This window comes from Onychomys torridus, chromosome 7 (assembly GCF_903995425.1).
Source record: "Onychomys torridus chromosome 7, mOncTor1.1, whole genome shotgun sequence".
In the NCBI taxonomy this organism is placed as follows: Eukaryota; Metazoa; Chordata; class Mammalia; order Rodentia; family Cricetidae; genus Onychomys; species Onychomys torridus.
In genome coordinates, this window is record NC_050449.1 from 33,728,406 (window position 1) to 33,740,875 (window position 12,470).

General features: G+C 47.8%; 1 protein-coding gene across 8 annotated transcripts in view; it reads right to left on the bottom strand.

The window, feature by feature from the left end:
* Nucleotides 1-12,470, bottom strand: part of Gramd1b (GRAM domain containing 1B) — a 128,558-nt gene that overhangs the window by 73,354 nt on the left and 42,734 nt on the right. For 2 of the 8 annotated variants that reach the window (XM_036194386.1, XM_036194385.1), the window contains exon 1: nt 9,562-10,127. The exons of 5 other annotated variants lie outside the window; for them this stretch is intronic. In XM_036194386.1, the coding sequence (XP_036050279.1) occupies nt 9,562-9,584 (23 nt within the window). In that variant the 5' untranslated portion in view covers nt 9,585-10,127. Of the gene's footprint in view, nt 1-9,561; nt 10,128-12,470 lie in introns of those variants that run through there. One more of the 8 variants, XM_036194399.1, reaches the window with a different exon arrangement.

Here is a 12,470-nt window from a genome sequence, read left to right on the forward strand (position 1 = left end):
AGACAAGACAGAAAAAAGTCCCAGTAACAATGCCAAAACAGATCTGGAAAGCTGTGAGTGATCTTGTGTCCTAAGAAGACGAAGGCAAGAGAGATAATGATTATAGTTCTCCAGCTCCATCTAGAATGGGGTGGAAGGCAAGGACTGTGACCATATTCTCCAAACAATGTCAAACATAAGACAGTATCCTAAGAACATTCACAAAGTAGCTGTGAGTGTCAGGCATTGTCCTCTGTGTGTTCCATGAACTGTCATGTCTCATTTTAAACAGACCATACTTACAGCAGTCCTCTAAGGCAAATATGGCTGTTACTATTTTTTTACATGAGTGAATCAAGAATTGGGGACAGTAAGGAACTTTTCATAATCATACAACTGGTGAAGAAACGAGCCATTTGCATATTTCTCCAGAGGTCCAGGGCACAGTTTATGAAGCAGTCTCTTAGGCCAGCATTACAACTACGCGCAAGCTAAAGCATCACGCACCTCCTATAGCTAAGAGACAAGACCATATCTGGGACCCAGTGAATGTGCAGTCCTGAAAATATCTGCATTCTCTGAGGCTTGCACTCTGGGGCCTATGAATGTTGTCATCATTCGAAAAGAATGACTTCCCACATAATATTCTAAGGTTTAACTGGACCTGGTTAACAGTGTTCTTCTCTAATCTGTGTGGATATATTAGGTACATTCTTCTGTGTTTGTGCACTCTTTCACCTTAAATAAATGTTTTTTTGTCTCGTGTGTGTGTGTGTGTGTGTGTGTGTGTGTGTGTGTACATGCCACAGTTTGTGTGCGGAGGTCAGAGGGCACTCTGTAGAAGTTGGTTCTCTCCTTTTACCATGTAGGATCCAGAGATCAAATTCAAGACTTCATGCTTGTCAGTAAGCATCCTTATATGCTGAGCCACCTCACCAGCGCTCATCTCTGTTTTAAAAACCTCCCAGCCTAGCCTTGAAGGGACAGCTACTAAGTCAGACATGAGTAGGATCCTGGCTTCCTGCGGGGTTCAACATACTGGAGACGCTCCAACTATTGCTTCCATGGAGGAAGAAATCCCCAACACCCAGCAGCATTCCTCTAACTCAGGTGAAGTTGAAAGCTCCAGATTTGGCCAGATCCACACAGTGGCAGAGAGGAGATGCTGTCAAGAGCTCACACCCTGGAGCTCAGCTTTGTTAACCTTTTCTCTTACTCTGTCACTCACCATGTGGATCTTAGACTACGATATGGGGCTAATTAAATATCACCCTTCTAATGGGGTTATGGAAAAGAAGGAAGGGAGGGAGTGAGGGAGGGAGAAGGGGAGGAGGAGGGAGGGAGGGAGGGAGAGAGAGAGAGAGAGAGAGAGAGAGAGAGAGAGAGAGAGAATGTGTGCTCTGAAAGCAGGTCCTTCGAAGCTGACCCCCACATGCACACCTGCACACACCCTCTCTCAGCCCTGTTACTTTTTCAAAGCTCCTTTTCACAGATGCTACCACATTACAAACATCAAGCTATTGCCTCAAGCATCATACCCACTGAAATGGAAAGCGCATATGGGCACTTCTTGGTCATCCTGAGCCTGTGGGTGCTGAGTACAGCAGGCCCCAGGCGGGCAGGCGGGCGCTCTGCATATCTTCTACTGAAACGTCTACCCTGGGGCCTGCAAGCAGGCCTTGGTTCTACGGGGCTGCTCACCTCTCCCGTCCAGGAGGCACTTGTTCTGGTTTCAGTGGCTGTTCTTCCTTTTTCGTTTTTTCCTACCTCAAAGGTTTGCTGGTCTCTTGAAATGTCCATGGCCTTCATTCTTCAAGAATCAGCCAGCGTCTCGTCTGCCCCATGCACCCCTCCTCAATTCTGACTGTTGTTACTGTTCCCCTTTCTGCTCTATCCTGTCATTGGCAGTTATAATTCACATCATCAAATACTGCCCTCATAAATCACTCCATAACATTTCCCAATTTTTTCTCAGAGGGAAATACCTGCCCTCCAATGCCTTTGCAACCATGGTAGCTAAGTACAGGGACTCAGGCCAGGTGAGACAGCACTGAGGAAGCTGAGCTCTGGGCCAGCCTGGTGTATATATTTTTCAAGACCCTATCAGTTAAAACAAAACAGAACAAAAGAAAAAGAGAAGAGCCTGGACCCTAGACCAGACTGCTTACCTCAAGGAATTTTAGGCTCTATGATCTTGGGCAGAAGATTAAAAGTTCAAAGCAAGGTTGAGAATTCAAAACTAGCAACCTAGAAAGATCAGAAAGATGTGGCAAGGCCCTGTCTCAAGATATAAAGTCAAACAAACCTGTCATGCAGCAAATTTTCAAGTATTACCTATTGTTATTATTGCCCTTATCATCACTGCTACAAGTATAAAGCCCCTATACTCCTAACTAAAAAGAATCCAGCAAAAACATAGCACTGTGCTGGCTCTTGAAAACTATTTTTACCTAATCTTGGAGCAGCAACCTTTTTATGAGGGGCCAGGTTTGCAGGACACAAGTTTCTGTCAACACTCTGTGTTACAGTATCCAAGTAGCCATGGACAGTCTATGAACAAATGGTTGTGTCATGGCCTCATAAAAGTGAATGGAATGTTATCTGATTTTTTTTTTACATGCCATTTTTCCCTTCTTGGATTTCTTGCATCATATTTAAATGCACAGAAAGCTGGACCTTGTAAGGAAGGCCTATAATCCCAATCCTCATGAGGCTGAGGTAGGAAGATCAAAGCCAGCCTGGGCTACTGAGTGAATTCAAGCCCCATTCTAACAGGCAACCTATAGGACTTTGTCTGAATGGAAGGAAGGAAGGAAGGAAGGAAGGAAGGAAGGAAGGAAGGAAGGAAGGAAAGAAAGAAAGAAAGAAAGTAATAAGAAATCTGTGAATATCACTCAGTGGTCCATTGCTTCTCTAGCACTTGTAAGGCCTTGGTTCAATCCCTAGTATCATAAAGCAACAAAATGAAAAAAATTACTAAAGCATGAATTTGTCAAAGAATAAAGTATTTTTGAAAGCAAAAATCACATGCACTAGGACAATCTTGGCTTGCAAACTATATAAAAAATGGTCAGGTTGGGGATTTGGCTCAGTGGTAGAGTGCTTGCCTAGCAAGCACAAGGCCCTGGGTTCGATCCACAGCTCCAGAAAAAAAAAAAAAAAAAAAGCAAAAATGGGCTGCAAACTGAATGTGCCCTGGGTAGATCATGTCCAGGGCCACACAGCTATTCCCCAACATCTCACGGTACGTTGCTCATCCCCAGAGAACTCAGTTATGGTAGGCACTGAAGTGCTTTGCCCTGCAGTCAGCCAGGCTCACGTGGCTGGCTCTGGCCATTGTGTGACATGTGCAATGGGAAGGACAGAAGACCCAAGCTGTCCTCCTTGCCATGGTGACCATGGAGAAGACCCCGTGAGAGTCAACAGCCTATATTGCTAAACCACTGCACTACACGCAGTAGTTCCCTGGGAGAGCTGTCCCAGAACCTGAGGGACTTGAAGTGGTCATAAAATGGATTTAGGAGCCATGAAATAACTGGCAGTGGTTGTCATGGCCAAACCTGCTCTCCTCCGTTCAACACAATATTCTCTGCAAGGATAAGCCAAAGAACAGTATTAAGATTGGATCACGGGGGCTGGGACTTGGCTCGGTGGGTGAAATTCTTGTGGCACAAGCAGGAGGACCTGAACTCTAGAACCTACCCAGTAAGAGATGGGCACAGCTGCCTATAATCCCAGCTCAGAGAAGCCAGACCTGGGTAAATCCTGGAGCTGCTGGCCAGTCAGTCTAGCTCAAACCGTGAGATTCAGTTTCAGTGAGAGGCCTTTTCTCACAGGAAGGTATAAGAGCTACTGAGGAAAGACCTGATTGATGTTGACCTCTGGCCTCCACATGTTACTACGTGAGAGAGAGAGAGAGAGAGAGAGAGAGAGAGAGAGAGAGAGAGAGAGAGTTGACAGACAGACAAGAATGAAAAAACAGGGCTTGAAGTTTGAAGGATGGACGACTCAGCAGTTAAAGGAGCTTGCTGGTCTAACCCGACTTCAGTCCCCAGAATACACACAGTGGAAGCAGAGAACTGAGAGAATGCAGCTGCAGGTTGGACTCTGACCTCCATGTGCACACATAAATAAATGAATATAATTTTAAAAATTTCCATAGATGAGTGTAAAGTCACCCAGCATAACCTGCCTTAGTATATCGCTTCATTTGCAAGGTCACTTAAGGAAAAATGCCCGGCCTTATGGACAATTCAATGAGACCAGAGGAATTTTGTCATCAAGTTCCTTCACCAAAACCATGGATCATCTTTTCTCGACATAATCATACAATAACCAGAAGAGATTCCAAGCCAAGAGCTTTGACAACTTGGCATCTAATTTGTCTCACCCTTACATTTACATCATAAGATAGCAAATCTCTTCTTCTAAAAAGGATGATGGTGGCCACAGGGACTCAGAAAAGCAAGCAATGTCTATGGCTGGCCCACTGTAGAAGTCTGAGTGACATGTGTGAAGGGTGTGTCATCTTAAGAAATCCACAGCATCAGACTGGCTCATGACCCTGGGCTGTCTAGCCCTCGAGAGAGAGACTTTAATCTTAGATGATCAGCATGCAGGGCCCTGAAATGAATGAGGAAACTTAACTCTATAGCATGAGTGATAAAATAAATCTCAATGTTCATGGAGGGCATACCTGTGGTGTGGCATTTGTAAATGAATATTTAATATTCTCAAATGAAGGTTTCTTTTTCACTATCCCCTGCTGGCTAAAGATGCACTCCAACCGTCTACAGCACATGCTACTGCGCTATAAGGACTGTGGCCTTTTTCTAGACCATCAGTAAAAAGAAAAGCTGAGAGATAACTAATCTACCCATGGCTGGCATTTAATCCCACTTTCAAAAATACCACCACCCAAGGTAAACAGAAGTCCCCTACCCAGGTCCACAGCAGGCTAACAGGTAGTGACAAGATTGTCATAAGTGAGTCCTCTCTCAAGCCATGGAGAGACCACAGCCTTCTTCCTGTTCCCTCCCTTCTGGGAAACCTCCCCTGGAAGCTGTGAGGTCAGGCTCTACAGGGGGTGTGTAGTGGCCTCCTGGGCTCCCTCATTTTCACAGCACAACTCTCTCAGGAAGAACCTCAGAAGACAGAGTGTAGTCTAGACAAGAGATGGGCAAGGAACAGGGCATCATTCATGAACAGATCTGAAAGAAGAAAACAATGGACAATTGACCTCCGTGTCAATAAAACATGGCTGGCCATTAACGGCAGGAAAATAAAGACAAAAGCCAGTCAGCTGACTACCCAGTCACCTGGGAAGGAAACAAGAGAGCAGGATGGGGGGGGCACTCTCATTCCTGAAACGTGAGTGGGCACGCAGCATAGAAGCTCACCTGTCTCCACACCTGTGAAGTAGGCACCTCGGTTCGCCATTTGTCCGGGGTTGGAGGCTTACTATCTGCCTATCTAACAACACCCAGAAGGCTGAACTCTCACCACAGAACAGCTGGCCTGTGTGTCAGATGATGGGTGCCCCCTTAACTCTGGCTTCTATAATTTTTCACATCATCAGCTTCTCCCCCGTATTGACTTTCCTGAAGGTCTATGCCAGCCTCGGGCTCTGTGTTGCCTGTGCCACCAAACCCAGCAGATGTGAAGAGCAGGAAAAGGAGCAGAGGGAATCCAGACAGATGTTGCAGTCTGCCAGGGCCTGTGTGGGGACAGCAATCTGGAGGGAGTGGCCTCCCAACAGTGAACCGTTCTGAGGCTCTGAAGGAATTAAAGATAAACTTTACATCGTGATAAGAGTGAGTGGGGGAGAGCAGCCATGTGGAGACAAAGGAACATCGGCTTCCAAAGTAAAACCATGACATTTTCCCTCCGGGACTTGCTCACGACACTTCCTTTCAGCTTCTCCGGCTGCAACCCTTACTTTCCTCACTGAATTACCAGCAGATGGGATGACCACAACAACTCTTGAGGTGGACTTAATTAAACTCCTCCCTGATAAAGGAGAAATAAGGTGGGGGACCTCTCTCACAAGGCAGCCACTTGTCAGTCACACACATCTATGGCCTGTGACCTAGAGCATCACCTATAAGGTTGAAACTCTGTGAGCTATGGCGAAGTTGCTGTGTAAAGCCAAACTTGATTTAACTAACACTCAGATCCAAGCGTCCTCATGTGTCGCCCAACCCTAAGAACATGCTCTGTGGCTCCACCAGCTGAAACCGGTTTCTAGAGCTGTTGATTGCATTTACCTGGCCTTAGGCGCTGACTGATTTGTACCCTGTGTAGAGGGAAGGGGGGCTCGGTCTACCTGAGAGAGGTCTAGTCTCTAGAAACCTAAGGGAAAAAATGAACTTTTACACATTTTAAACTCCCATGTTCCCAGGCGAAGGGCTACAAATAATGGAAGCAGGATCAACATTTGTAAAATGAAGGGATGGTGAGAATACAGACTTACAGACCCTGAACCTTGTCTGGGGAAAGGTTGGTACAACATAGATACATCTTGCTTTTTTATTATGATTGTCTTTTGGTTATGAGGGGCTGGGAAAATGGTTCAGTGTGCAAAGTCCTTGCCATAAAAGCCTAAGGACCTGAGTTTGGGTCCCCAGCACCCATGTGAAAGTTTGGAAGTAGTATTCACACATACATAGGTCCAGTGCAGCAAGGCAAAGACAGAAATCCCCTAGAGGTCACTGGCCAGCCAACCTAACCCAAATTTTAGCTCCAGATTCAGTAAAGAGACCTGCTCTCAAAGAATAAGGTAGAAAGCATTTGAGGAAGGCACCAAGATGCTAACCTTTGGCCTCCACAGGCACATACAGAGCACACATACATATACACAGACATGCACACAAGCACTTGCTTGAACTCATGTACAAAGAACAGCGAAGTAAGCCAGACTGCACCCTTTCATGGTCTAGCTACATAAATTTAACCTAAACAGTTTATGACTCTAGGCCTCATTTTTCCTAGCTCCATCACAGAATAGACATGTCGTCAACACAGAACAGATACTTCATTGTGATATAGTAAGAATCAAATGAGATAACTTTTCTACAATGTTCAAAGTCTATTTAAGGGATCTAATGGGACACCAGAGCAGGGAAAGGGGCAGTACAGAATATGGTCTTACATACTAACATACAGAGAAAGTGAGTAACTAAGAACAGGTGGATTGCTGCAATGGAACCCTGCAGTAAACCCAAAGCCTGATTTCTTTGCATTTGCCTTAACCTCTGCCTCAGCTCCACAGTCTGTAAAATGGGGGACCATAGTTGTAGTACTGCATGGCTCATGCTGATACATGCAAAGTACTTAATGTAGCTTGACACGAAGTAAATCTCAAAAAGGGGTAGACCACTACCCCTTACGTTTACTGTGAACATAAGTACCACCATTTTTATGCTGCCTCTACATAGGAGGAATCCTAGAAGTGTTCCTAGAAATGATTTCCAACGTTAGAAAGCTTACTAACCCCATCCCCTCCTGTATGCAGTATTACCCAGGATAAGATAGCCAACATCATCTCACTTCTTGGGAGTAGGGCACACCTACCATGGAATGCCAAAGGAAGCCAGCCACTTTGCACGCAATACAGCCACAACACAACTGCAAAGAGGGACGCAGTGGGCTAGATAGAGTATCTACCATTCACGAGACAGAGGGTCCTAACAGCATCCAGAAATGACAGAACTATCCCCCAATTTTGTTTATCTGAAGAAGACAAGGTTGGCCAATTACAGCTCCCAGCTGAGCGCTGCTCTCCTTGTTGAAATGCGTCAAGAGATACTCACGACAGATTTCAAAGGCAAACATCTCTACATGTCCCTGTGGGACCTGAGCCAGGCTGAGCCGAGAAGTGTCTGTGTTAAAGTGATGTCTCATCTGAATGACAGCCAGTCTACCTAGGTCCCAAGCTGAGTGTGCTGACAGCAGGAGAAGGGTGCTGAGTGATTCTGAGGCTGAGCCCTGGGTCTCTGTGCTCCCAGAAGCTCTTGCGCTTTTCTGGGATGCCGGGGTTTGCTCCACGGAGGAGTGAAAACAGATCTGACCACCCATGTGGGCCTGGAATTACTGATGACAAGAGACCCAGGTAGACAGTTTGCAACACAGTGCGATAGGCAAGCCCCCAAGGAAGCAAGAGCAGGGATGGGTGGAGGGTGTGTAATTCCTTGCCCCAAACCAGAAGGAGAGGCTTCTGCACAAGGACTCAGCACCCCCATGGGGTGATCCCTTCTCCTGAGGAAGAAGCAGCTCAAAGCTAAGCAGTCGCCAGATCTCACCATGCTTGGGAGCTTGCAGTTCTTATGAGCTAATCTTGCAGAACTCCGCTCCACTCTTTGCCCTTCTCAAGTCCCTCTAAAGAACACTGGCACTTACAACAGGAATGCTAGACTTCGCTGGGGCTGGGGGGTGGTTTGGGTAGGGGCTTCTAGAAAACCAGAAGTGGCCTGCAGTCAGGCTAAGACTCCTTGCCTAACCTGCTTGATCGCATCCCTGATTCTGAATATCACCCCGCCACCCACAGGAATGCCCTACCCCTACCCCAGGGCCCAGCTTGGACAGCAGGTCCACAATGAAGGTAGGCTGGCCGCATCCCTGCAGAGAGCTGCCCCAGGCTATTCTCCTCCTCCTCCTTCTCCCTTCACCCTCTTCAAGGAGTTAAAGCACCCTCCCTCCCTTACCCGGGGAGCCTTTCTCCTCCTGGGCAGCTAGCTGCACCGGCCGCCCTGCAGGGGTTCCAGATTCCTGGTAAGACAAAGTTTTCCAAGCAAAATCTGCAGTTTCTCAAGCCGAGAAAAAAGACAGCCCCCCTCCCCCCAATCTGGTCCTCAGTGGATCAAAGGAGAAGAAGGAACAGAGGAACAGTAAGGGTTTTATTTTTAAAACAGAAGATGAAAAATACTCTGCCTGCCACTGCAGCTAGAATATAACTATCCACACACACTCCAAACCAGAAGTTCTTTTTCTGTCCTAATATGAAGCCCAGGAGGAGTCAGACACTTGCAAAGCCCCAAGGCGCATGCCCACGCTCCCTGCAAGGGGATCCTAGAAGATGGAGCCTGGTCCCTAACACTCTGCTTAGGGAGCCACCTCCCAGGGAGGTCAGAGGCTGCCTCAGCTGTGGCTAACCCTAAGTGCCAAGGAAAAGGGAGCTAGTCAAGACCTCAGCCCAGAACAACTGCAAGACACGGGAAAGGACATCTTTGCATAAAGTTCCCTCTCTGTGTACAACCACCACAACCCCTCAAAGTGGGAGAGTCTTTTCAGTTTCTGTTAGCCTCTTTCTACAGCCTCTCAACTTCGACAAACCCCTGACATAGTGGGTATGCTGGGAGAAAATACCACAGCACCATAGGTGCTAGCTGAGCCAGGGAGAGTACTCCAACCTTTTTTGGGGGGTGGGGTGGGGGGTGTAAACCCCTCTCTTGACACTTACACTTTGATGCCCACCCAGTGAGACAGGCCTGTCTCCAGGAGACTTCTGAAGGGGGCAAGGATGCTGGCAGAGCACACAGGTGAAGGGAGATGGAGGAGGATGCATCTTATCCATCCTTCACTTACCAGGAGAGCTTGAATCCTTTCATTAGTACAGTCACGAGAATCCACTGACCGTGTCCTTAGCATCCCTGTCAGAGCTCCGAAGGTCCCAGGACATAGTGGAAAAGATGACGAAGTCCCCAAAGAACAGAATCCCATATAATGTGACTTAAACACAGAGAACAGAGAGAAGAGGAGAGAGAGAGAGAGAGACAGAGACAGAGAGACAGAGAGAGAGAGATGCTGCTGCTGCTGCTGCTTCTGTTCCCACTGCCCCTCTCCCAGCTCTCAGCTGGGCTCAGAGGCCAAGGGCAGCTTGGGCAAATCCAGCCCCAGGCTGGAGCCGGCTGTCCTGGCTGTTGCCGCCACTGCCAGTCTCTGATGAGGATGGGTACTCTGGCAAGCCTGAGCTGAGCGAGCCCTGGAGTTGCATCCACAGTCAGGCTGGTCGCCAGCCACCCACCCTCACCTCCTACCGGCCACGAGCAGCCTCAGGGAGGAAAAGCAAGGAGGGCCTTGAGGATCAGAGCACCGACCTAGCAGAACCTGCACTCTCCTCCCCCAGGCGGCAGCTCCATGTAATCTCCTAATCAATGCAGTACCCAAGCGAAGCACCGCCAGTCACTTCCGCCCATTTAAAGACACAGCACATGTTTTGTCCCACAATGGCACGGATCACCAGGGATGTCGGGGATCAACGTGCGGCATGGAGGAATGTGGTACCAGGAGGGGAGAAGGAAGAGGCAAAAAGCTCTGGAGAGGGATACCGTCACAGGCACCCAACAATATTAACCAGGTGAGTTAACAGGTCACACCCTTGGCAGGGAAGGGGTACTAGACAACCTCAGGATTTCTTAACTGTGCAGACCTGGAAATCTTAGCTACTGCCTGTGGTCCCAAGGAAGGCTGCTCAAGACCACCTTAAGCAGAACTGTCAGTTCCCAGGGAAGCAAGCTGAGGTAGCCAGCAGGCTCTGAGCTCCCAAGCAGTTAGTTCTGAGCACAGAGAACTCATAGTTCTCTTCTCCTGCTGGGGACATTGCCCAGATTACCAGGGCATGTGGTGAGCACCTCTGAGTGGTAAAGGCAGCCAGCAGGTCACGTCAAGTCAGGAGTCCTTTCAAGGTGGCCGCAACAGTCTAGCCTTACTTAGGACTCAATCAACACATCATCAACAACACAAGCGGCAAGCAGACTTATACCAGGAACACTAAGTGGAAAAAAAAAAAAAAAAAAAAAGTGGACTTTGAACTTCTTTAAGTGGGGGAAATCCCCAAACCAACTCTAGGTTGGAGGTTCCCGCACCCACCGCTTCTCTGATTGTACCACTCACTCCTCTCCGGCCTTCCCCATATTATCCACTATCTGGGTCAGTAATGCGGATGGGTGGAAAGGAACAAAGAGGAGATTAATTATGAAATAGCAACCTTCAGCTGAACCATAATAAGCCTTTCCACCAAAACTGGCCTGACACAATCTAACAGCCATGCCTGAGCTAACTACATATCACCCAAGCTTGACTCTCTAAGGTAATGCTCTTCACGAACACAGACAGACTGGCAGATCCCACTGGGAACAGTCATTGGGCATGTACCTCTCTCTTATCTCCTGCCTCCTTCTTTCTGTTGGGTACCCCCAGGAAGGCAGGGAATGGGCATCTCCTCCCCCCCAGTGTAACATCACCCTGGATAGGGGGCTTTTGGGTGAGAGGGGTCCTGTTCGTAAGTGCTTCCTTGATATGACGCTAGCAAACAACCAAATCATTGCTGTCTCCCTCCAGCCTTTGACCAGACAGAAGAAACACTCTCTAGGACCCTGAACTTTCAGGGATATGCTAGCCAAACAACCATGACTAGCAGAATTCCTCTCCATCCATAACCCCTTGCCAGGTGATGTTCAAATGCCTCCAGGACTTGTGAACACATCCCCAGTTGTGGGGTTTTGTTGTTGTTGTTTTGTTTTGTTTTGTTTTTCGAGACAGGGTTTCTCTGTGTAGTTTTGGTTCCTATCCTGGATCTCTCTCTCTGTAGACCAGGCTGTCCTCGAACTCACAGAGATTTGTCTGGCTCTGCCTCCCAAGTGCTGGGATTAAAGGCTTATGCCACTACTGCCCGACCCCAACTGTGTTTTTAAGGCTCCTTGGGCCTGTATCCAGGCCATACATTCAGCAACGGAATTGACAAGGTATACAAGATTCCAAAGGGCACAGACTTGCTCTCCATGACTGGGTAACTGATCACTGGGAAGCTCCCAAATCCCATGATCCAGCCCCCAAGTTAACATCACTGATAGTCCTCTATATAGATCAATGTTCTCTTTGGCCACATTGCTCCAGTCATGGAGAACACTTCAACACCAGCCCAGAGCACCCCAAGCACTACTCTAAAACACATTTCTGGAAAAGTTAAGTTCTTTGGCCTTTGGCCATCAGCTTCTCTGGGAAAGTCCATAGAAACCCTCTTTTGCCACTACCAACAAGAGTACACTCAGGGGCTCTGGAGTCAGCTGCTGAGCTAGGCACAGTGGGTACGCACTTGTGATCTTGCACGCACATGCTGAGGTGTGTGCCAGAGCTGTGTCTCAGACACTACAACTGAGCAGTGACAGAGGCAGTGTCTTGATATACCTAACGCCAAACAGGCAGGGAGAGGCAAGTCTGGGATATGAATGTAGTCATACCACACTCCAAATTCAATACCTATATATGTTTATAAAATTTTTAAAAATGTCTCAGGGCAAGGGATAAAGATGGCTTCTGGCCCAAGCAGAAGGACCAGTGTTCCAATCCCCAGCAGCCCTGTTACAGTAGGCACCTAAGTTCACATTGGAACCCCAGCACGGGCAGGGGACAGAGACAAGCAGCCCCCTGAGTTTGCTGACCAAAAATCAGTGATCTCCAGGAGCAATGAGAGGCTCTGTCTCAAAACTAAAATA